The sequence below is a fragment of the Colletotrichum orchidophilum genome (assembly GCF_001831195.1).
Source record: "Colletotrichum orchidophilum strain IMI 309357 chromosome Unknown Scaffold_232.1, whole genome shotgun sequence".
Taxonomy (NCBI): Eukaryota; Fungi; Ascomycota; class Sordariomycetes; order Glomerellales; family Glomerellaceae; genus Colletotrichum; species Colletotrichum orchidophilum.
In genome coordinates this window covers 14,096-38,189 of record NW_019173188.1, presented here as the reverse complement: position 1 = coordinate 38,189, position 24,094 = coordinate 14,096, and the positions used below count along the sequence as shown (strand labels likewise).

Sequence of the window (24,094 nt, the reverse complement as noted above, 5' to 3'; positions counted from 1 at the left end):
GGGGGGTGGTAGACGAGGCCGTGGCTTGATACGCAACGGCTGGTTGGCGGTAATGGCTTGTCTCGCATCGTATGCGTGCTGAGGTTGTTTCCAACGGTACCGCCACTTATGTTTCTTCTATTGCCTTTTTCTTTTTTCCCTGCCCAGAACCATCGGATGGACGCATGATGAGACGAACGGGCTGTGCCTGAGGCGAGCAGAAAAACAAGATACAAATAAAGAATGATCGGACGACAGCTGTAGAAGCCGAAGGCAACGGCAGTGTCACGCTGTGTGACCGGGACATCCCTGGAAGTGCCTCCTGGGTGAGTGCCAAAATCCGATTGAATTTTTGTGCCTTACCAGGATGAAGGCACAAGTTGCAACTGCGTCCATGGATGATGAAAGTCGCAAATGAAGGCAATAGAATAGGTATGCTTTCCATGCCTTGGACCCGGATATCCGACGACGCCCGAGTCCCGACTCCCAACTGCCTGTAGCCAGAAAAGAGGAAGGGGGCCACGGATCTTGGCTGTAAGCGCCTTCCACTTTCCTCGTACGACACAATGCAGACATCCAAAAAAGAGGGGGATTGGCGCATTTTGCGTCCGCATGCCCATGTGCCCCAGGCTTCGGTTCACATGCAGCATTTTTATGGTCCCGCGGGTAAATGCAAGTTCAAGAAGGAGCAAGTAAGGTAAGGTAGCAAGCAGCATCCGCTTCCAATTCCTGGTTGCTCCTTCCTGTCCGTGTCCAGGTCCAGGGCCCCGGTCCAGGTGCTATGAGCTCCGTATCGATGTCAATGGAAATCAATGGGACCACGAACCACTAATTCTAATATGACGCTAGTCCCGTCTAGGCAGATGAACTCCTTTTCTTCCACTTCTGGGAAGGCACCGCTGCTGCAAGGTGTCGCAGGTGCCCTCGTAAGCGTGTCTGTACCTGCAGCCGGCGGGCGGGATCGTCTTGTTTCTGATAATAGGTAGTGCTTGGGGGTGGTCTTGGGTAGTCTTGGAGGGTGGCTTGTACGGCTTGTACCTGGCGTACCTGGCGTACCTGGCGCGCCTCGTCTTCCTAATTTCCCAAGGGATCCATGACATGGCCTCTTTACCCTGTTTCCCTCCACTTCACCCTCTCTTCCTCCCTTTCTCAGTTTCTCCTGGTCATCGAGGTCTTCACTCTCGTTCACCGCGTTGATTCCCAACTAGAGAGTTCGCTCTCGTTTACACTCTTTTGAATCCGAATCAGCCTTCACTCATTAACCTATAATCACCTATACAATTTTCTGTTTCGATCACTATCAACCGACAAGATACGCAAACATCGAATACTTTTCGATTCTGACTTGTACTCGCGAGAAAAGGGTGAGTTGTGCCGGCAAAAGCCTCCTCAATGGGATACACAAAAGCAATTCGGGCAGAACACGGAACGCAGCATTGCGAGAGGAAACCGCAAGTTGCGCGGCATTGGAAACGATGAACAATTACAACTCGATGATTGTTATTGTTTTGACGTCTTATCTCATTGCCTGCCGTTGTAGCGGCTCTCCGTCCCCCCTTATGAAGCACCCTTGTGTACCGTCCGACGCATTCTAGGTTCGAGATGCGCTAACACATACTCTAGAATACCATTATCAATCGACAAAATGAGGTCCATCGTGAGCCTCGCCATTGCGGCATCCCTCGCCGCCGGTGTTGTTGCTCAACCCCACAATCACCGTCACCGCCATGTGAAGAAGGACACCGCTTCGCCCGTCGACAAGCGCGAACCCGATGTCGTCGTCGTGTACGAGTCCGGCCCGATGGTGACCGCCTACGAACTGGGGGGAAAGCCTGTCACCGAAGAGGAGGCCAAGAAGGGCATCGCCGATGGTCTGTTTGTTGTTGTCGGCGAGACCACGCCCTCCTCGACCCCTCTGCCGTCCCCCTCGACCTCCACGGCCCCCAAGCCTTCCGCTTCTAAGGACGCCCAGTTCTTCGAGGTCAAGGACTACAAGCCCTCCACCTCATCGACCCCGACCCCGACCCCGACCCCGACTCCTACCCCCACTCCCACTCCCACTCCGACCCCGACTCCTTCGTCCAGCTCGACCGAGGCGCCAGCTTCCACCTCCAAGTCCTCGAGCGGAGGCTCCAGCAGCTCCGGAGGCACGGGCCTGACCGCCGAGTTCCCCAGCGGCACTATCCCTTGCTCAAAGTTCCCCTCTGATTACGGCGCAATCCCGGTCGACTACCTCGGCACCAACGGCTGGACTGGCATTCAGAGAACCCCCGACTACAGTATCGGTGACGCGTCGATCTCCTTCATCGAGACTGCCGTTGCCTCTGACGGCGGCGGTTGCACCAAGAACTCCTTCTGCTCATACTCTTGCCCCGTTGAATACCAGAAGACCCAATGGCCCACCGCTCAGGGCTCAACCAAGCAATCTATTGGTGGACTTTACTGCAACGCCGACGGTTACCTCGAGCTCTCTCGCCCTACCAAGAAGACCCTTTGCGAGCTGGGCGCCGGCGGCGTCTTTGTCCAGAACGACCTCGATGACATTTCCTGCATTTGCCGTACCGACTACCCTGGTCTCGAAAACATGGTCATTGCCACTGTTCCCCAGCCCGGCCAACAGTTGCCACTCACCAACCCTAGCTCCGCCGACTACTACGTCTGGAACGGCAGCCCTACCACCGCACAGTACTATGTCAACAAGCTCGGTTACACCGTTGAGGAATCTTGCGTCTGGACCAGCGACAAGGACCCTCTTGGCGCCGGTAATTGGGCCCCCGTCAACCTCGGTGTTGGCAAGAGCTCCGACGGCAACACTTACATCTCCATCTTCAACAACGCACCAACCTCGACCGCCGAGCTCGATTTCAACATTGAAATTACGGGCGATGTTAACAGCAAGTGTGCGCTTATCAATGGCTCCTACACCGGAGGTGGCACTGGCTGCACTGTAAGTTGACATACCCTGGCATATGCAAATCACCCCCTGGCTAACTCGCACTTCACAGACGGCCATGCCCGCCGGCGGAAAGGCTATCATCAGATTCTACAAGTGACGAATTCATGACCAGTGATAACCTGGCGTGGATGTTCTTGCTTTTGCTTCTCGTGAATACCTCTAGAATATCGACGGATCGGCACGACACGTCCGCTTACGATCTTTGATGGCCTTCTAATTTGTGTGCATAATTTTCATGCTGTGGAGACGTTTGGAGAAGAAAAGTTGGAGCAATGGACGAAGGAAGAGGTTAACAGCCCGAGGGTGCAACTGGAACTATCCTGGAATCCCGACGAGCCGGGACGGACATCTCCTTTCTAACGGTGAATTCGGCCCAAGTCAACTCGAGCCACGTTCTGCGACGATGCCTTCCGACTACCTTATGAGGCGTTTTCTTTCGCGGTTGGGTGCCGACATTTTGCCGTCAAAATTAAAACATCAAGAAACAATTAGTAGAGGGTTAGAGATGATGGATACTCGACTCGGGTAGTTTGCATAAGAATGGACGGGAATATTGGGGAAGGGCAGAGCTTGAACGGCAGTCCTTGCCGGCACGTTGTCACCATGACGCATTGTTTCATTTGTCTATTGCCGTTTGCCCTGCTATCGTGCTTGTATTGTTTTCGCAGGTGGTCTCATGACGAGCGTAGCCCGCGGGCTTTTGGGGGTACCCTTATAGCCGCTTTGTGTATTGCCGACGCAACGTTAGTTTTTAATCTTACTGCTCACGACTACCCTTCGTTGCCCTTGCCATGGTCAACATCTAGCATCTGTAAACGAGAGAGTAATCGGGATGTGTAGTCATCGGCGTGATAAGGTATCCCAAGACTTCGTTGGGTTCCGGGGCCTGAGGGTGGACGCCGGTGGTCAGCTTCTACCGCAGAGCACAACCGCCACCGCCCTCGCACCCGATGTTGGTCGGGCCGGAGGCTATCAGCGGCAGGAGCCCCCTCCCCGCATGCGGTAAGGTGGCCAGCGTAGGTGTCCGGGCCGCCGTAGTAGTAGGAACAGACCTTTAATCGGAGATGTCTGAAGCTTCTATAAAGTGGCATTGTGCTGTACATCTTCGGCATCAAGCACATGGACGATGTGTCATGAGACACCGATCCATGTTCGTTCGATCAACAGAGTCCACTGCGATGTACGAGTTTCTTTTCAACTTCTTAGCCGCTGTGGCCGCTGACCCTCCCTTGCTCTGTTACTTACTGGGTTCGATTGGGGTAGACGGATGTGGCGGGATGGGGTCGACAGAGACCACCTAAGTCGTCTTATTACTTATGTAAAACAGTGCTCGTCACAATGCTCAAAGTGCAGCGAGTGTCCCCATTTCAAAAACTGCTCATTCTGCACCCATTTAGCAAATTCACTTGCAACAAGTCTGTTCCCATTTCCTTACCACTATCATGTGCGATGAGGGATGTATCGCATGCTCGCTGATGTTTTATGAATAGGCAGTCGGCAGGAAATGATGCATCGAATATGATTAGCAAGCAAATAAGCATCAATTAGACTTTCCGTTCTTTCTCATCCAAGGTTTCTTAAGCCTTTCTGCTCTCTCTCCCGATTGGCAATCAGTGACCCAACGGAGGGTTCATTTCCCGTCTCTCAAAGCACCATGACGGATAGATATCCGGAACCGCTGACAAGCTTTGGCTGAAGATTCCAACTACAAAACGTGCTCATCCGAGGGGACGAAGAAACCGCTCTGGTAAGATATCAAACCCCCATCGTTCGCCCCATCCGGTGCAAAGCTTGGTTCCCCGAGCGCCGGTCGAGCCCATGCGGTTCGGTTCGCGGCGGCAGATCGGCGGACGAAATGCGGTGCCCACCGGGGAAGGAGTACCACATGACGGTTCAATTTCTTCATCTGTTTTCGTCGTATTTGGCAAGCATTGGCTCGTTCTTCATCGAACCCAGTGCAACTGCATGCATCCCATCCGCGTGTCCTGGCTGTGTGTCCTACAACATCCAATGCGGCCGTGAACCCCCCAACCCCGCCCAATCGGCGCTTCCCCGCATCGCCACCGGCCTGATCACTTGTCTGTTGGATACTTTCCTCTACTTTAACCTCCATCTTACCTTCCTACAATCCCGTCGAGCATAGTTTGATTTCTCAAAATATCCTCCTCCGAATTGCCATCCTCAATTGCTGTCTTGTCCTTGCGATACACTCACAGTCTAAGTCCACGGCGGTCGACTGCGAGATCCCTGCCGTCTCCTCTCTCCCACAGCTCCTAGTAGCCGTTATTCCCTCTTTGTACGGTGTGCCCCGCGAGTCCGGCTGAATGAGGGTACGAGCAAGGACGACGTTAGAAAATTTTGCAGGAGGCAAGTCTTGGTTCTTGATCGACCGATAAGTGGCCTTATCTCGACTGAAAAGTCTGAAATCCGCTCTGTATCTTGTTCCATCCTACCTTACCTTACCTCATTCGATCGAGTCTCGCCAACCTCTGCCTATCGACGGATTGTCATTGGCGAGTCAGAGCTTGTTGTGCTAGCCATCTCAAGCTCAGCTCCACCTCTTAAGCTCACCTTGACTTCGTCTTCGAACCTGTTTCTTGGCAGCCGGTTTTCCCAACAGCGTCGTTGACAAATACCAACCATTGCTTTCCGTCTCTTTTATCCACTGGCAACTCACTCACGAAGAAAAACATCAACCAATTAATCCTCCACCATGTCGTTGAGCCGTGTGGCCTCGGTGGAAACGTTCCAATTCCTCCCCCAAGCCCAGGGATCGAGACGAGGCAGTGATGCCTCCAGTGTGAGGGCCGGACGGCTTACGTTCAACCCTCTCCCCGACGATTGGTACCCTGCGGCAAGTAAACCTGATACCGTACTTGCAGTTGGCGCCTTTGAGGTTCCGCAATGGAAAAGAATTCGTACGTTGGTCGTCTCACCAGCCCGCCCGCCTGCCACCCGCCGCCAAAGAAGTCGCCGACGCCGTGATACCAGTTGATGTCATACAGAAGACGTACTAACCATCTGCTTCAGTCCAAGTCACCACCGCTGTAATTTACTGCCTCTTTGCAGCGGGTATCGCCTTCGGCTTTGCTGCATTGAAGCCGGTGCTCAAACGAGAGGGTGCCTACAGCGACGTCTGTTCCACCAAGGAGTCCAACTCAACCCCCGACGACACGTGTGTTGAGATCCATCTCAATCTCATGTTTACGGTGGCGGCAGTCGGTACCAACATTGCGGCTCTCCCTGTCGGCGCCCTGCTTGACCATGCTGGTCCGCGCGTATGTGGGCTTGTGGGCAGTGTCTTCCTGATCATCGGATCGCTTCTGATGGCTTATGCCAAGACGTTGCCTTTTGACGGTTTCCTCATTGGATACCTGTCGCTTGCTCTGGGCGGTCCCTTCACCTACATTTCGTCCTTCCAATTGTCCAATGCGTTTCCGAAGCACTCTGGCTTCATTCTCGCCCTCATGACGGGTGCTTTCGACGCCTCTAGCGCCTTGTTCTTGGTCTACCGCCTGATCTTCCAAGCCTCGGCAGGTACCTTTGGCCATGACAAGTTTTTCAAAGTGTACCTGATCGTTCCGGTTTTCATCATCATCGCCCAATTCGTCGTGATGCCCAAGCAGTCGTACAAGACGGTGGGAGAACTGGTCGAGCTGCAAGAGGAGACCGTGGCTGCGAATCAAGCAGACCTGTATCCGTACGACGACCAGGTCGATGAGAACACGGCGCTTCTGCGTGAGGAGCGCCGGCACCGCGAGTCCGTCGTTGCCGATGTGGAACAGCTGCTTGGCAACCAACAGGCGGACAAGCAGATCCGTCAAGAGAACAAGAACGAAACCTCGGGGGTCTGGGGTGTCATGCATAACCGCTCAGCCCTGCGCCAGATCGCCTCGCCATGGTTCATCCTCATCTGCCTCTTCACCATCATTCAGATGCTTCGTATCAACTACTTTGTCGCCACCATCCGGGCACAGTACGAGGTCATCTTTGGCGACGTGGGCAAGGCCGTCGAGATCAACAACTTTTTTGACGTCGCCCTGCCCGTGGGAGGCATTCTCTCCATTCCGTTCATCGGCGTCCTCCTCGACCACACCAGCACCGTCACCGTCCTGACGGCGCTCGTCACCATCGCGACCACCATTGGCGTGCTGGGCGTCGTCAACAACATGGGCGCGGCGTATATCCAGGTCTGCCTCTTTGTGCTCTATCGCCCCTTCTACTACACCGCCGTCTCCGACTACAGCGCCAAGGTGTTTGGCTTTGAGACGTTCGGCACCGTGTACGGCACCATCATCTGCCTATCAGGTCTCTTCAACTTTTTTCAGTCCGGGCTAGACGTTCTATTCCATCAGACTTTTGGCGGCGATCCCGTGCCCGTCAACCTCATGCTGCTCTCGGCTGGCTTCGCTGTTGGTGTTGTGCTGGTTGGGTACGTGGCATTGAAGGTAAGGGGGCTGAAGCGTAAGATGTTGGAGCAGGAGGCCGTTGCTTCTGTTCAAGTCCACAACTGAGTATTTTCGAGCGAGGGGCTTCTTCTGACATCCGCCATGGCTCCATGGCATGCCTGTTCGCGTTTGGTCATTTGCTTCTCTTGTACGGCCTGCACGGAGTGGCGGACTATTTCGTCTTTGAACTCTGGTTGAAAATTTATTACCAGCATGTACATGTCCTACTGGATATAAGTAATGTACAACAATTGGATCATGCCCATAGTCGTCAACGTTCATCTTTTCGTTTACACTCATTCCTCTCGGCGGCATCTCATCGTGATTCTTCCTCCAAGAAAGAAGAATGCAACAATCCCCCTCACTCCTCGTCCTCATCAATAGTCGGCGTCTCGAACCTTGCTCCCGTAAGCCCCAAGCCACAAAACTGGCCCCAACCATCAACCTGCTCGCTGGCATGCTTCAACACCTCGCTGAACCCTTCGTTTCCATTCTTGTTGACGCAAAAGTAGTCGTAATCGGCCTGGTCGATGGCATCATCATCCCGGACGCTGGTCGGGTACTCGATCTGGAACACGGGCTTCCCCGCCGCGACGTACGGCTGAAAGTCGGCGCAGAAGGGCTCGACCTCGTCCGACGTCCGGGTGCCAAGACACGTCTCCAGCACAGCGAAATCCGCGACGGACGCCAGCTGCGGCGCAATGGTGGGCGCGTTCTTCTGGCCCAGGAGCAACTTCCTCGCAGCCGTGGTCGTGAGGATGTGCGCGTGGGCTGCCAGGGCGGTGATGTACGTTGCGTAGTCGGCGGGGGTCAGGTTGAAGCCCGTCGGGTCGTCGCCGTCTTCGGCCCAGGCGTCAATGTTGTCCGGGTCGACGGCGTCGCAACCGATTGACGCGGCGTGCTCGAGGCGCTTCTTCATGAGGGACACGACGCGGCTGTCCTTGATGTTGAGGTAGCGCTCGTCTGTATAGGGCGGGTTCAGGGGCGAGCCGATGACGGCGGCGGGGAAGGACTGGAGGTCCTCGTCCCAGTCTTGGACGGCGCCGCCGTTGAAGTAGCACATGACAATCTTTCCCGCTGACTTTTATTTTTTCGGGGGTTCTTGCTGTTAGCACGTCTGTTTTGGAAAGATGACTGTAGGATACCTAGGTTGCTGTCGTCTCACCTTGAGAGTGGGGATTATGTTCTCGTAGTCGACCGCGTGCTGCAGGTCAATGTCCCACACATCGGCGTTGGCCGGGATGATGTCGGCCGTGGTCTCGGCTTTGATGGGGTGGTGGAGGACGATCTGGAAGCTCACGCCGGGCTTCCACTTGTCCCAGTCCACGGCGCGTGGGCCGAGCGGCGCGGCGAGGCCGAGGATGCCGGCCGGGGCCAGGGTCAGGAGAGCGAGCTGAGGCAAGACCATCTTGAGAGGAGGGCGCTTGGTCCGGCGGAAGGATCTAGTTGATTGTTGGGTTTGGTGCTGCTGAGTCTTGAGTGACGCGCTCCTACGGATGGCGCTTTCTCTGTTGTGGAAAGGAAAGTTACAAGTAGTGCGATCTGACTTATACGAGGACCCGGGTTAGTAATGTGAGGCGGGAAATTTCCGATCCAAAGTTGTTTGCCCTTCTTCCAGGCACACAATTGAGGATGCAGGGCTAGGGAGCGTAGCATCGATGGAGAACTTGTCGGTACGAATAACCCAAATACAGCGAGGATGAGGGACGGCGTTGAGTCAACCAAGCCTCGATACTGTGAATCCATTGGCGCGATCCTGGCCTCGCAGATTGGAAGAGCGAACAAGAACCCTGGGCTTGACCTAAATGCTGACCGGGAACCACAAATATCGGCCAGATGGTGTAAGACAGCATCGATGGGTTGAGGGTGACATCGTCCCCTATTCACAATCGTATGATGTGATGTACCCAGTTTGCGGCTACCTAGGTAAGGGATACTACAGCCGCATATAATTATTTTTGATAAGAACCCGAGAAAACGATTCCCGGCGCAAACGCGCACGGCAGAATTGCAGTTTTTTGACTCTGAGAACATCTCAACCTTAGGTACCTGATAGATACTGGCAAGTAGCTTCTCTCTCTCTCTCTCTCAATGCTTCTTGGTCTCCTCCAAGAAGCCTTCTGTCAGGTTCGTCGTCGCATGATTGAAAACAGGATTAAGCTTAAGGATGCTCGTTGTGCTCCTGGGTCTAATTGGACAATTGCTCGATTGCCCGGCCCAGATCTTGCCAAAGTAGGACCTAGTGGCCGAGAATCCTGGCCACGCCCCGCTATCCAGGCAGCCAAATAACGTCGAATGAGAGACGGGTTGCTTGGTTCCATATTGCGACACACACCGCGCAACCACAACGTCGGAATCCCCCTTGCTGTGCCCTCATGCAAGTTGACGAGAATCCGCCATCATTGTTCATGACGTCCATATTAGCCAGGGCTTGGTATAGTTCCATGAGTATATCACGTGTGCAGCCGTCGGAGACTGTGTTAAGAGATGACAGACATGTCCTTCATGTAGTGATGACTTGGTACTACAAAACCCGAGTGACGGATTCAATTGGTGGTTGTTTGATATCTTCTAGGAATAGAGGTACTGGAGGTAGTAGCAAATAACCAACTTTGCCATCGTCGCTATCGTTCACCATTTCCGTCACCGAGTTCCCGCCCGGCCCGCTCTAGACGTTGAGGATGCCAAGTGTTAAACTCTGAAATCATCTCTACACCGTAAACTCCGTCTGGTATCCACCTACTCCCATGCTGCAATGGCAAGCCAGTCTGTTCTTGATCAATACTCCATTGCCTGTCCAACGGCCTCTTCCCGTTGTTTCCTTACAGCGTCGTTTTCGGCCTCCCGCTGTTCCTTGAGTGCTGCTTCAACGTCGTCTCTCAAGCCGCCCAAGTCTGGGGGAATGGTCTGGTACTGGACACTGGGGGCTGCTTGTACAAACCTAAGCTGTTCTATCACATGCTGCAGCACGTCATCGAGACGCTTTCGTGTGTTGCGATTCACGCGTGGCTCCCCAAGAATCTGTTCCAACGTCGGGAACAGCTCCTCATATCTAAACTGGTCCCTCCAAGGAGCATGTATTGGGATGATGGGATCAATCTTGTCCTGGCAACCGATTGCGATGCTGGTCTCGAAGGCCCAGGCGCGGGCCACATTGCGGGGAGTATACCCGCCGCCGCCGAAGAGAATCATGGGCACTCCGAACGATTTGCAGAATTCGACGCAAGCACCGTGGCCCTGCACTTGAAGGTTGAAACGTCCAAGACGGTCTCCGGCAAGAGAGTCGGCACCGCATTGTAGCGCAATAGCACTGGGTCGAAACTTCTCCATGCATTTACCAATGACATTCTCGAAGAGCCACTTGTACTGATCATCAGTGATACCGTCGTTGAGAGGAACATTGATGGCATGGTGGGCTCCTGGATTATGCTCGTTCTTAGGACCGTTGTCGTCAAGTCCACCGGTGCCAGGGAAGAAGTTGAGAGGGTCGTATTTGTGGAACGATACCGTCATAACGCGGTCGGTGGAATAAAAAGCTTCCTCAACACCGTCTCCATGATGCACATCAATGTCGATGTAGAGGACACGAGGAAAGCAGCGCAGGAGCTGTAGAATGGCCAGGACGATATCGTTGATGTAGCAGAACCCCGACGCCTCGGCCTTCTTGGCGTGATGCAAGCCGCCTCCCCATGATACGGCAATGTCGGACTGGTTGGAACATATCTTGCGCGCAGCATCGAGAGATCCGCCCGCTGACATGGAACAGTAGTCGTAAAGACCCTCGAACAGAGGACAGTCGGAGCCGCCGAGGTTGAATTTGAGGTCGGGATTAGCGTTCTCAACGTCCCTGGGGACAGGCTCGGGGAGGACGACGCCAAGAAAGTCCAAATAGTCGTCAGAGTGGAAGTCGTTGAGCTCTTCATATGTAGCAGCTCGAGCGATGTAGTTGTCCATGGCGAAGGACATGCCGTAAGAATATATAAGACTCTTGGAGAGAGTAAGCCTCCACGGTTTCATCGGATGAGTCTGGCCGAAGTGGTGCTTCTCCATTTCAGGATTACAATGGAAAGAGACATTGTAGCCCTTTGGCCGTGTGATGCCCGACTCCTCGGCTATGCGCTTGCATTTGGCGAAGTACTTGGCGTTGTCAAGCTCACTGGCTTGGCCGAGGGGCTCGTATTCCTCAACGATGTCGTCCTTATCAGTCCTGTGAGGTAAGTAATTCGGCTTGGGTACGCGGAATCTGTACGCGTTTGTGTCCATGGTGGCAGGCGACGGATTTCCCGCCGGAGCGGCCGGGATGAAGCTCGAGAGGAGTCCCGATTGTTGTCGAAGGTGATGGTGGGGTCCTGGGCTGGCCGACTGAGATGAGTTTTACTCAGCAATAGTAGAGCAGACGGCTGGTTCAGTCTGAGATCGTCGCCAGGGCCAAAATGGTGGGCTACTAATATTTGGCCGTGTCCAATTGCGTTGGCTTGGAAGCAGTGGTATTTGCGTCAAATTCCAAAGCTGACCGCGACGTCGTCCGTCGGTGATTCGTAGTTGGTGATTCGTGATGTATTTGCGACGTTTCGTTGGAGGGCCTCGTAGTTGAATAGTACCTTATGTGACAGGCGATAAAGGTAGGAAGCCGGCACCTTGGGTACCCACTAAGGTAAGGCAAAGCAAGGTTTCCTTGGACAGACCAGCCACGCTGGGTGAACTCGGAGACGCTTTCCCCAGATTGGTTGGTTTCTACCAGCCTCATTGTGGCTTGATTTTCTGGTGCATGCAAGAAATCTCTCGAATCTGCCCGAGACTTGGGAGCGTACCCAGAGTCCCTTAGGTACCTTACATTTTACGGCATTCCGCATCTGAAACGCTTGAGTATCAACTCTCTGCTGTGGTCAATTTACGAGAAGAGAGTCTACCTGAATCTTGGCCTCCGAAATTGAGTCTGATTGAAATTTCTTGAAATTCATCCCAAGTCCTCTGGTAAAGCCAGAGATCCTATAAGGTACGTACCGAAACACAAAAGACAGAGTCGGGCACCTTGACAGATTGAGACATGGGTATTGGCCCAAGTGTCATTGAGCCCCACTATCTACAAAAACATCCAATCAAATGACTCGAGGTCCGCCTGAGCAGCACCTTAGCATGGAAATCGGAGGCTAAAACTCCCGTCTCCGCTCTGCTCGTCTCACTGTTTAGTGGACTGGGCCAAAGCTAGCTGGACCCTCGCAAACTTGCCCACCGGTGACACCACCCGAACCCAACTGGAACTGGACCACCGCGCTGTGCAACCGCAATTCCAGCCTCCTCCACCCCACCCGCGCGCATCAGAGGAAATTTTCATCTCTCAATCCGTACCCAGCAGGGAATTTTCATTACTCCGTGAATAAAATATATTCCGGGATCACGAGCCAGGGCCAGCCATTACGTCGCGTCGCCTCGACTCGACTCGACATTCGACGCTCGATCCGCCTACTGCATCTGGTGAGAATCGAACAGAGAGCTCTTGCCGACTTTACACGCCCCCTTCTTCCGGTCTCCAGTGTCTTTAGGTGAGCCAAGCTAGTCACTTCATTCGTTGCGGAGGATCGTGGCCGGGGTCTCTGTTCATCAAAGTCTCTCCTGTCCAAGGCTCCTCTGCCATCGCCTTCCCAAAGGGCAAGTGCAGCCAAGGCATACATCACCAGTGGTCCTCTGCCTTCTCGGTCAGCCCACCCCGTCGGCGGACGTGCCGTGCCGCCCCGCCCCCGTCACCCTGCGTGCCACTATTCCCACCCGCCGCCGACTTTCTGCTCTACATACTCCACATATCCTCTATTCTGCTCTGCCCCGATCCCTCTTACCTCGCATAGTCCCCTCTTTATCTCGATGACTTTGGTTCTCGAGGCCTTTGTTGCTTCCTCCACCTCCCTCGACCTATCATCGCATCCCGTCTCTCGTCCTCGTCCTCGTCCCTGTCTCTAGCAAGAACCCTGCTTTGGTTGCACATACATCCTGCTCCCGAGCCGTCTTTGTGGTCCTTGCTGGGCGTGGGTCGTTTCGTCTGCCTGCCTGAACAGATCCTCCACATCAACGGCCTCTTGTTCGCTCAACGAAGAGTACATATCTACACTGGGACCGTCGTTAACACGCAATGCCTAGAGACGATCTGTCCATCGACTTCGTCAGGAGGATGCCGACGGCCGAGGCCCTCGACCCGGCCATCATCCTCGACGACTGGCTCAACCGCGTTCAGAACCTTCCAGAAGAGATACGCTTCTTACAAGATGAAATCGCCGACAGGGACCGGCAGTATGGGGACTGCGTGAAGCTGATCGAAGACCGCGACGGAAAGATACAGAAATGGATAAGGGCGAACGGCAGTCACGAGACGAATCCGCGCGAGCAGGGCATGCGATCTCAGATGCGCGACAACTTCATTCGCGCTGATCAGCTCGCCACCGAGAAGATCGCCTTGACGCAGAAGCTGCAGATTATCATGGACAAGCACCTGCGAAACCTCGACCAACATGTCAAGATGCTATACGACCGTGCCGAGCCCGGCTTCAACGAACCCGATGAATGCCCCTCCCTGATCCGGCCGAGTGCTGCGAATCACTCTGCCCCGTCAAGCCGATCCATCAACCCCGCGAGTCACCTCGTCGGCACAGCCATCACCGCGACGCCGTTGAACCCGATCATCAACTCGTCGAGTCCAGTTACGGCCCGCGTAGGGAACCCCCAGATCCGCAACGCCCAGTCCCAGCAACACGCCTCCTCAGCCCCCGCGACGCCTGCCGCCAGCATGATAATGAACCGCCAAGCTCGCGAAAGTTCGGCAGGGCCGGGAAGCGGCGCGCCAAAGAGAGGCCCGCGCTCCGTCTCTGGACTCGGTGTTCTTCCTGCGACGTCGAGCAGTCTGGCCAGGCATTCTTCTCTAGGCCCAGGCACACCGAAAGGAACCACCCCCGGGCCGAACGGCGCAGTGCGAGCGGGTAGCGCGGGGCCCAGATCTTCATCTACAAAAGCATCGAGCGTTTCAGGCATAAGGAAAGGGACGCCAGGTGCCGCAGGCCGGAAGAAGCCGATTAGCAGCAACAAGTCGTCTTTGTCCCGCGTCAAAAAGGCCGGAAGCCGCAACTCTCCAGCTTCGACGGCAGATAGTGAGCTATCGGATGCCGAGAGCGGAAGCGGCGATGACGGTGACCGGAGCCGGGTAGACCGTACGAGCGGCACCCCGGCACGCGAAGGCAAGGACGCCGACGCCGACGGTGACGACAGCGTGCTTGACGCCGAAGACGACGAGGCTGGCGATGACAAGAAATACTGCACGTGCCAGAACGTCAGCTTTGGCGACATGGTGGCGTGCGACAATGAGGATTGCCCCTACGAGTGGTTCCACTGGTCGTGCGTCGGCCTCAAGAGCGAGCCCAACGGGACATGGTACTGCCCAGTGTGTACGGAAAACATGGAGAAGCAGAAGAAGAAATAAAGCAACACTGGGAAGGTGGCGGTGATTCGAGCGTTTATACCCCTTTGGAGGTTCAATGGGCGGCGTTGGTAGCTTGATTATCAGTTTGAGGCTCTCGTGGACGTGAGACCAATCAATCACCGAGGAAGAACAAGGCGTTTTGGTATGATCAAAGTCACGGCTGGCGTATTTCACGCATGTAATTTGAAATAGACATGATCTTGTATATTGACACCTACTTCTACGATACTCCGATCTCGTGTGATTCAAGCAACGGCAAAAGGAAATACAATTCAAAATGAACCTCGCCTTGACGTGTGCACCTCGTACCGTCTCTTGCATTATCTACAGATTACCGACTAGTTGTCCAGCTGAAATGTCTAACGGACTGGATGACGCGACATGCTACGAACATCGTGTTTGTTGCGCCGACGCCTTGGGACTTGATGTGTAGGATGCTTTTGCTCGACGATCCTGAGAGGTGACCGGAAAACTTCTAGGCGCTGTGGTATGGTCTGGGCTTCCTCCCCTTCCCCCACGTGGGACGGATCGGAGAGCCTCATTTGATGGGGCGGCCTGTCTGCGATGCAGTCCATGTGCAGATACGGATTGAGGCTTCCCGCCCGCCGCCTGTTCTATTTATGGTTGCGGCCCCAGGCAATAGACATTGGGCTCATTGTTTCGTTTCATTACTGCCCTGCCCCCCGGTGACAGTTAATCAGCGCAATCTGGAACTTGCAACATATTGCTTATTATACAAGGATGAGCATGTTCAAAAGAGTTCGAAATCCGAGAGAAGAATGGCAGTAGTGAAAATGGCGTCAAAGAGCGCAAATTGCGCTAAGAGAAAAGTGTTGGAAGGCCTATTGGAGAACAAGGGTCTCTTGCATGACAGACGACAGCCTCGTGTCTGATCGGGCTGAACGGACGCCCGCGAGTTTGGCTTCCTGGGCTGAAAGAGTTAGTTTGAGATAGTAAAGTCCGGGCGATGGCCGACAGCATGTCAAATTCTCCTTAGTTCCTTTTCCTTGTCAATGGGTCGCCGCCACAGATGAGATGATCGTGTCGGAAAAGGATTCTGTATTCTGTAAGGTAGAACGGATTGCATCCGTCTTTGACAATCTGGCCCACAGCGTAGCAGTATGTAATCAAACTTCCGACCAGGCGGAATGGGTTTCGATGGATACGTTCCCCTTGAGCCGGTTGGGAACTGACTAAAACGAGAAGCCAAGTGGGAATTGGCCCGCCCGGGGCGCAGATGCCGGCATTTAGGGATCGTGTGTTTTATTTTCGGTTCAACAACTTCACAGGAAACCTGATGGTTGGATCATTTGGGGGTTCGAGGAATAATTGCTCGGGAAAAATTCCGACGATGGCCCGCTTGGCTACAAAATCAGCTCCGGCTATTATGAGGCCTGAGAAGCAGAAACCAAAGAGCATGGCGCTTCGCGCTTGATACTCAGGCACAAAAAAAAAAAAAAAACGCCGGTTGGAGGACAAGCCGCTCGTTGGGTTGAGAAGTTTGATCCCGATCAATTTAGCGAAGTCGGGAAGTTCAGGGTGGTGGCAACTCCTATTGTTGAGCATTGGGCGATGAGGTGTGAAGTGCAGGCGAGTCCGGCAAGTCGGCGTTCAGCTCGGCCAATCATCTTTAACGAATAGCGCCGTGGATGGTGCCATATCAGCGAGGAAATACGGACATCGGGCCGCTTGAACCCCTTTTGAGATGTCTTCGAAGAGAAGCAGCCTTGCTTAAGAATACATCAAAGACGGTGCGTGCCGAAGTCTTGGGGCAGGTCCGAGGAGGCTATTGCAATGCGAGGAGCACACCGTAACGTTTCCCCAGGTGGGGGTAGGCGGGTTCTTTGAGGTAAAGTAGGTGAAGAAATGGGTACATCAGGTGTCGCGTCCCGCCTAACTGCAGACAAGGATTCCGTAGAGTGGATAGGACTTGGGGGAACGTAGTAGGAGGTACAGTAGGAGGGCAGGTCCAGCTCATCTTACGGCTGACGAGGGTGTTGGTTGGTGGAGTTGTGATATTTCAGGATATCCATTCAAGGCGAGTGACTCTGTAGCGAAGACGGTTCGACTCCGCAGTGGATGGAGACTCGCACCTTTTTTAGTGCATGCATCGCCGTGAGGGACATGTTCGGACGGCTCGCCCGTGAAGCAGCATGTGGGCGGCCGTGGCCGCGGATTGGTGCTGGAACGGGAGCTTGAGATGGAGATGGAGATTGGAAAAACAGAGGGCGGAACACCATTTTGCTGCAGGGACGGAGGAAGTTGGCCAGCATCGTGGTTCAGATAGGTAATGCCATGCCTGCGCACTGGCTTTTCCGGTGTCGTCCCTGGCTTTCCCTGGAGTTGTAGATTGGATGAAGTGGGATGGTTGGTCGCAGCGTCTTACAGATTTGGCCGTTATCCGCACCCTTTGGTGATCTGCATGTCCGTATCTGCTTGTGTACCCCCAAGTCTTGATAAAAACAACGACGTGCTTCCCGAGACTGTTCGGCTTTTTGCTCTCTTTCCTTCGTCTTTGCCACTTATGCGAGCCAGCTGCAGCTTCTCTCGTTTAGGCGTCACTAGTCTGAAGCGCCACAGGGGTGCTGAGAAGGCCGTGGCCAGGCCAGACGCCAGACGCCAGACACCAGCAGGAAGGAGGGTTGCAGTCGAGGAGAAAATGACTGGAATGGCTCGAGTAGGTGATATCAGGCACCGGGCATGAGCTTCAAGAACTCGTCTCGGTGGAAAATACCTTGGGTCTCGCAGCTTGCATTGAGTATTCCCCTCTTCCTCATATTGGAGACATTGGAGACGAGTACGAGCAAAGAGGCAAAGAGGCAATGAGACAGAAGGGGACAAGAGACTAGGCTGATGTCTGATAATGGGCCCGGCATTTGGGAAAGGGGAAAACAGGTTGTAAATATGAAAAAGGCTGTGTGGTGTGTGCTTTATCGCGAATAAAAACAAGCCAGCATAAGCTCGGGTAAAAAAGGTGGGATGATGTTCTTTGAGAAAAGGTGGGAGGGAACTCAGGGTCATGTACGAAGCACAGAGTAAGGTACATGGCGTCGGGTTCGAGAAGGAGGTGAGGAAGGAGGTGATGAAGGAACCTGGAAGGCAAGGTATCGACGGTGACTGTCCATGTCGAGCAGCCCAGCCCAGCACCTCAGGTGCATCGGGTGTCTCCAGTGACAGGCGCCCCTCCTCCCCCCGTGGCTGTCTCCTCCTCGAACGGGGGAACGAGATAAAATGAAAATTGGTAAATGCGAATCGACTAGGTTCCCACAGTGATATCACCGCTATAAAGCCAATTGCCCGGCCACCCTCCAACGGGCATCTACTTCTTTTGCCGGTTCTCCTTTTTTCCCTACTCGATTCCTCCTCTTCCTTCCCTCTCCATCCCAGCCAAACAATCGACCACACTCGCTTGTTGCCGCATTGCTGTTGCTATTGCTGTAAGTAACCTACCTACCTTACCTGACGTCCCGGTCACCGTCTTCCCTCCTACCCTTCGTCACCCTACCGCCGATCACCGCAACCGCTCTCTGTCTGCCCCAACCAAGCAGAATGCAGCTCTGATCTTGGTCCCGAAGCACCTTGCCTCTACCATTTTCACAGTTCCCAGTTCCCTTGCCTCCCCCGCCCTCCCCCAGCTCTCACTCACCGCGGGAGTACACTGTAACTTACCCTCCACCAACCTACCTGACCTGCCTCTTTCCGCACCTTGCTTTAATTCCTCTCAAATCGCCCGGAGAAGCTCACAAATTACGTCAGGCTACACAGAACCCTCTGAGCTACCAGCAATCTTTTCGCCGCAAAATTCCACGGCGAATCCCCTGTCAATGTAGGCACTACCCCGCCGTCCTCGATATCACCGCCTGTTTTTTCTCTCCTTTTCCACACCGTCCCCTCTACACCTACATAAACACGAGACACTCAAACGCCGCGCTTTGCTCTGTTGCAATCCATTGACATCCTCTCGGTACATCCAGTTCCACACCGTTCACCGCGAACCGCGTTAAATATCATTCACAATGGCTCAAGCGATTAAGAGCGCTCTGCCCACCCACCTCAAGTCCCCTCTGGGCGGTCAGGGCAAGAGCGATGAAGAGTTCAGCTCCCGCCACCACGGCAAGACGAGATCCCACATGGTACATGCTCTATCCTCTTCCTTTTATTGCGGTCTTAAATAAGCCTACATCGGGTACTGCGACCGGCCTCTGCTTTACCTCGAGACAGCCAGCGCAAGGCCTTTTGCAAATCGAGAACAGCCACACTGGCCAGCTTGTGTCACTATTTCCAGTGCCAATTACCTGAGATGTTGTACAACGGTTGGCTAGTTCTTGTACCTCGAAAACCCCAGCTGATCCAACGTCAAACGCCATCGTACAGCATTGGCAATGCTTAAGGCACCAAAAATCCTCAAGGGACATTTGCTGGCTCTGCCTGGTTGAAGGGGACAAGCTGGCAGTGCGGTGTGTGCTGTTCTCTACCCAGCAACAAGGTTCACTATGCCTGTCAGGGGTAGCAACAAGCTGGCCACATTGGTGGCAGAGCCCCGCTGCGGATCACTCGACGATGGCTTCAAAGCATTCCCCACCCCACTTCATGGGGCTAACACAGGACTCGGTCTCCTCTGCGTGAACGCGTTGCTAACTTGTCATTAAGGCTTTCGAGAACACTTCCACCAGCGTTGCTGCTGCCCAGATGCGCAATGCGCTCACTCAGCTCTCCGAGACTGTCACGGACCCCGAGCAGAAGAAGGTTAGTATCATCAAGTCCAGCTGTAGTACCGAAAGCGCCTGTTCTAACCATATTGCAGCTGTTCGAGACGGAGATGGACAACTTCTTTGCCCTCTTCCGCCGCTACCTGAACGATAAGGCCAAGGGCAACGCTGTGTTAGTCCACAAGAACGAGTAGATACAAATGAGCCTCGAGCTGACCATGAGATAGCGACTGGGACCGCATTGCTCCTCCCGCCCAGGGTCAGGTCGTTGACTACGAGGACCTCGCCAACTCCGAGTCTGTTCAGTTCCTCAACAAGCTTGCCGTCCTGAAGCTCAACGGTGGTCTCGGTACCTCCATGGGTTGTGTCGGCCCCAAGTCCGTCATCGAGGTCCGTGACGGCATGTCTTTCCTCGACCTGTCTGTCCGCCAGATCGAGTACCTCAACCGCACTTACGATGTCAACGTGCCCTTCATCCTCATGAACTCGTTCAACACCGACGAGGACACCGCCGCCATCATCAAGAAGTACGAGGGTCACAACGTCGACATCCTTACCTTCAACCAGTCCAGATACCCCAGAATCCTGAAGGACTCCCTTCTTCCCGTTCCCAAGAAGACCGACTCCTCCATTAACGACTGGTACCCTCCTGGTCATGGTGACGTTTTCGAGTCCCTCTACAACTCCGGCATCCTCGACAAGCTTATTGAGCGTGGCATCGAGGTTGTCTTCCTGTCCAATGTTGACAACTTGGGCGCTGTCGTCGACCTCCGCATTCTCCAGCACATGGTTGAGACCGAATCCGAGTACATCATGGAGTTGACCAACAAGACCAAGGCCGACGTCAAGGGTGGCACCATCATCGACTACGAGGGATCCGTCCGTCTGCTCGAGATCGCTCAGGTTCCCAAGGAGCACGTCAATGAGTTCAAGTCCATCAAGAAGTTCAAGTACTTCAACACCAATAACATCTGGCTGAACCTCAAGGCCATCAAGCGCGTCGTCGAGAACGATGAGCTTGAGATGGAGATCATTCCCAACGGAAAGACCATCCCTGGTGACAAGAAGGGCGAGTCTGACATCTCCATCATCCAGCTGGAGACTGCCGTCGGTGCCGCCATCCGTCACTTCAAGAATGCTCACGGTGTCAACGTTCCCCGTCGCCGCTTCTTGCCTGTGAAGACCTGCTCTGACTTGATGCTCGTCAAGTCTGATCTCTACACCGTCAAGCACGGCCAGCTCCAGATGAGCTCTAGCCGCTTCGGTGATGCTCCCCTCATCAAGTTGGGTAGCGACTTCAAGAAGGTCTCTGACTTCCAGAAGCACATCCCGTCTATTCCCAAGATTATTGAGTTGGACCACCTTACCATCACTGGTGCCGTCAACCTCGGCCGCGGCGTCACACTCAAGGGTACCGTCATCATTGTTGCGACGGAAGGCAGCACTATTGATGTGCCTCCTGGATCTATCCTCGAGAATGTCGTTGTGCAGGGTAGCTTGCGCCTGCTTGAGCATTAAGTGGCTTCTTTGCAGGTTTTGTATTTTGAGCAAATTCAAACCAGATGTCCTGATGCCTTGAGAAGCATCTTGAGAGGACAACCTGGAGGCGCGGTGGGACAGTAGAAAGAAACCAATGATCATTCCCCCCAAAACGGCGGCGTCTGCACAAGGTATCTATGGCAGCGGCAGAACAAACTCGATAGTATTTTAATAAGGCAACCTGTGCATTTCGTTGACCTCCATTTGTGCCAGCATTGGTCACTTGCGTCTGATCTGTGTGAATTGCTGTGGATTTTGGCATGGTCCATCAGGGCCGTTTGTGTGTAACGATATCGGTCTGCCGGAACTTGGACCTGCAGTTCCGTGTGGAGTGGTCCAGAACCGACTGGCAACGAGTAGCGGTGAGACAGGGAAAAAGGAACCTGGGAAGGCAGAGGAAAAAACAAATATAAATTTCAAGAGCGGAACAATGCGCGGGGTTGCATACCGGTCCCTACTCCGGGCATCGCAGCGGGCGAGCGCAATCCGGGGGGAGGGGGGTCGACGTGGGATGCTGCCGCCGGATGCATAACTTGGTGGGCCACCGGTTTCCCACTGATGAATTACGCCTCCATGCATTTGCCTCATGGGATAGATGGCAGCAACAGTAGCAGCAACAACATTTGCATTCTAGTCCAATAGCTTCACCGAAGGCAAGGGTTGTGAGTTTGATACGGGCATGTTATGTATACGAGCAACAAGGCTTAAAGGGGCGGTCCACCCGCCCCCCCCCCCCCCCATATAGTGTAGAGGTCTTATCAGCAGTCTTATTCCTTTGACAACCGTGGACGGCCCTGCAAGCGTCCACATCGCCGTCACTCCCAGAGGTATTGATTGACTGTCCCCTTTCTCGGTAACAACGACGTCTCCTCCTAATTCTACTTGGCATTGAATACAAATATCCACATTAACTTCATCGGCCGCATCCCTGGCCTTGCCAAATACACCAATTGACCAGGAACACCCACCACCACAACCAACCACCATGGGCAGCATCTCCAACCCGGCCGCCACGGCGCTGCCGTACTGGCAAGTCAACGTTCCCTCGGAGCGCCGCATGGACGAGTGCCCAGAGGGCCTCCGCAACCTCTCGGCCAAGGACGTGGGGATCCTGAGTACGCCCGACGCGGCCTACCGTCCGCAGACGTGGGACGAGGTCCGGCGCCTCGTCGAGACGAACCGCCTGGACCTCTTCCAAAGGGTCCCCAGCGAGCTGAGGCGCTACCGGCTCTTCATCCACCACCTCATCCTGGAGCACGGGAGTGTCATGGATTTCGTGCTGAAACAGCGGCTGCGGTGGGAGGAGCCGTTGCGGCCTGTTGGTGAGAGGCCGTTTGAGGAGGGGACGGATTTCAAGATTTTGTATAATGATTGGCCGTACGGGATCGATGGGCGGATCGTGCACCTTGTAGTCTGGACCAAATTTGAGTTGGAGGAGAACCCGGCGACGGGCGATTTGACGGAGAGGGCGAGGGAGGACATTGATCAGTTCGTGGATAGAACGTTTCGGGCGAGGACGAAGCCTGGCACGGTGGGTCTTTTTCTTCCTCTCCATCATGATTTTTTGATGCCATCTTGAATCTAGGTCTATGATACACTTTTTGTGTCGTTGTCGCTGACGATGTCGACCAGGTCATTTGGTTCAAAAATTGGCGGAGTCTCAAGTCCGTTCACGCGGTCGAGCATTTCCACGCCATGCTCTTCGACCCCGACCCTGCGTTCATTCGGGAGATCACCAATGGCGATGTTCCGCAATGCGAGAAGTTTGAGGCATGAACAGTGGACGGCTACGGACGGGCGACGGGCCTCACGGCTGAGATTCTACGACGGCTCCATGGCACAACGGCACAGACCAGATGGGAGGAGACGGACAGTAGCTGAGAATGAGGCGGACTCCTTGACCATCTACCTTAGTATAGCGGCAATATTCAACTTGAGTTGCTGTTTTCCCCCCAATGAAGATAGCTTGACTACGGCTTTGTTTCTGGGAGTTCTCTATACTCCACGCAGGAGGCCGCCGCCATGGTAATGGCAGTCGGCTTCTCCATGATAACCTTGATCGTCCATCCCGCGGGATCTTTGTACGGCTCATCAACACCTCGCCGCTCTTGGCAGCATCGCCTGATCCCACTGGCAATGGCGGGACCAAGAGCTTCGAGCGTTTCAAAGGACGAGTCTCCCAAAACCTTTTTGGTGCCATTGCTAGCGTCAGTAATTGATCAATTCAGAGAACGAGGGCAAGACCATAAGACAACGAGTAAGAGACAGACAGACATTGACAATATAAGACTCAACGTCGACGTATATATCATGCGGGCCTAGGTAACCCTCGATCTCGACGCTGGCCACGACGACCTGCCTCGACAGCCTCTCATTATCGTTGACGCCGACGAGCGTGGGCACGCGCAGCTCATGGATGCGCAGACACGAGCTGTAGAATCTTCCCGCGGCCACGCCGTCGCGGGGATCAAAGGCCGACGACCAAGACAGACTCACGCCGCTACCGAGAAGCGATGCCTTTGGCAGGGTGACAGTGACGTTCAGATACCGAATCTTGGGTATCCTGTCCTTCAATAAGGCCGGCTTGCTAAGCTCCTTTGCCTCGAGCCCGCCGACGTGAAACCCAGTCAAACTGTTCCAAATAGCCTCCATGGCGCCATGCAGGGTGGTGGACACCGTCGACACCGTCTCCGCCGACCGATTCACGTCGTCGAGGCTGCGGAGGAGCGCCTTGGCCAAGAGGCCGTAGTGCACCGTGTCGTCGCTGACCGTGTCCGAGACGGACGCGGCCTCAAAGGGTCCCGCCATTGACAATTCGGCCGAGATGACGACGGGCTGTGCCTTATTCTTGCGACCCCAGGCGTCGGTCCCGGCCTGGATTGTGCCCTGGAGGTCGCGGACCCGGATCACGGCGAAGGGCTCGCCGGCCTCGGCGCGGACCTGCCATGATGAAACTAGTCTCCGAGACGGCATTGTGTGGGCCGAGGTGCGACGGACACAC

The 24,094-nt window shown here is 54.5% G+C and overlaps 8 protein-coding genes across 8 annotated transcripts; 5 read left to right on the top strand and 3 right to left on the bottom strand.

Annotated features, from left to right (window-relative positions):
- Positions 1-1,624: 1,624 nt before the first annotated feature.
- CORC01_14037 (beta-glucosidase) lies at positions 1,625-3,032 on the top strand (the record flags this gene model as incomplete). The annotated part of the gene is made up of 2 exons (XM_022625650.1): positions 1,625-2,926; positions 2,985-3,032. The coding sequence occupies 2 exons, from the start codon at positions 1,625-1,627 to the stop codon at positions 3,030-3,032; spliced, it is 1,350 nt and encodes a 449-aa protein (XP_022467852.1).
- Positions 3,033-5,648: 2,616 nt separating this feature from the next.
- CORC01_14036 (major facilitator superfamily transporter) lies at positions 5,649-7,449 on the top strand (the record flags this gene model as incomplete). The annotated part of the gene is made up of 2 exons (XM_022625649.1): positions 5,649-5,853; positions 5,966-7,449. 2 exons carry the CDS (start codon positions 5,649-5,651, stop codon positions 7,447-7,449), a joined length of 1,689 nt encoding a protein of 562 aa, XP_022467851.1.
- Positions 7,450-7,744: 295 nt separating this feature from the next.
- Positions 7,745-8,791, bottom strand: CORC01_14035 (endo alpha-1,4 polygalactosaminidase precursor; the record flags this gene model as incomplete). The annotated part of the gene is made up of 2 exons (XM_022625648.1): positions 7,745-8,464; positions 8,549-8,791. The coding sequence occupies 2 exons, from the start codon at positions 8,789-8,791 to the stop codon at positions 7,745-7,747; spliced, it is 963 nt and encodes a 320-aa protein (XP_022467850.1).
- A 1,370-nt stretch (positions 8,792-10,161) lies between these two features.
- Positions 10,162-11,646, bottom strand: CORC01_14034 (histone deacetylase; the record flags this gene model as incomplete). Its single annotated transcript, XM_022625647.1, has 1 exon — positions 10,162-11,646. The coding sequence occupies one exon, from the start codon at positions 11,644-11,646 to the stop codon at positions 10,162-10,164; it is 1,485 nt and encodes a 494-aa protein (XP_022467849.1).
- Positions 11,647-13,507: 1,861 nt separating this feature from the next.
- On the top strand, positions 13,508-14,845 carry CORC01_14033 (PHD-finger domain-containing protein; the record flags this gene model as incomplete). The annotated part of the gene is made up of 1 exon (XM_022625646.1): positions 13,508-14,845. The coding sequence occupies one exon, from the start codon at positions 13,508-13,510 to the stop codon at positions 14,843-14,845; it is 1,338 nt and encodes a 445-aa protein (XP_022467848.1).
- Positions 14,846-18,861: 4,016 nt separating this feature from the next.
- CORC01_14032 (UTP-glucose-1-phosphate uridylyltransferase) lies at positions 18,862-21,072 on the top strand (the record flags this gene model as incomplete). Its single annotated transcript, XM_022625645.1, has 4 exons — positions 18,862-18,978; positions 19,496-19,591; positions 19,650-19,726; positions 19,782-21,072. 4 exons carry the CDS (start codon positions 18,862-18,864, stop codon positions 21,070-21,072), a joined length of 1,581 nt encoding a protein of 526 aa, XP_022467847.1.
- A 1,006-nt stretch (positions 21,073-22,078) lies between these two features.
- Positions 22,079-22,869, top strand: CORC01_14031 (uncharacterized protein; the record flags this gene model as incomplete). Its single annotated transcript, XM_022625644.1, has 2 exons — positions 22,079-22,624; positions 22,726-22,869. 2 exons carry the CDS (start codon positions 22,079-22,081, stop codon positions 22,867-22,869), a joined length of 690 nt encoding a protein of 229 aa, XP_022467846.1.
- A 194-nt stretch (positions 22,870-23,063) lies between these two features.
- On the bottom strand, positions 23,064-24,066 carry CORC01_14030 (FolB domain-containing protein; the record flags this gene model as incomplete). The annotated part of the gene is made up of 2 exons (XM_022625643.1): positions 23,064-23,279; positions 23,368-24,066. The coding sequence occupies 2 exons, from the start codon at positions 24,064-24,066 to the stop codon at positions 23,064-23,066; spliced, it is 915 nt and encodes a 304-aa protein (XP_022467845.1).
- Between the last annotated feature and the right edge of the window lie 28 nt (positions 24,067-24,094).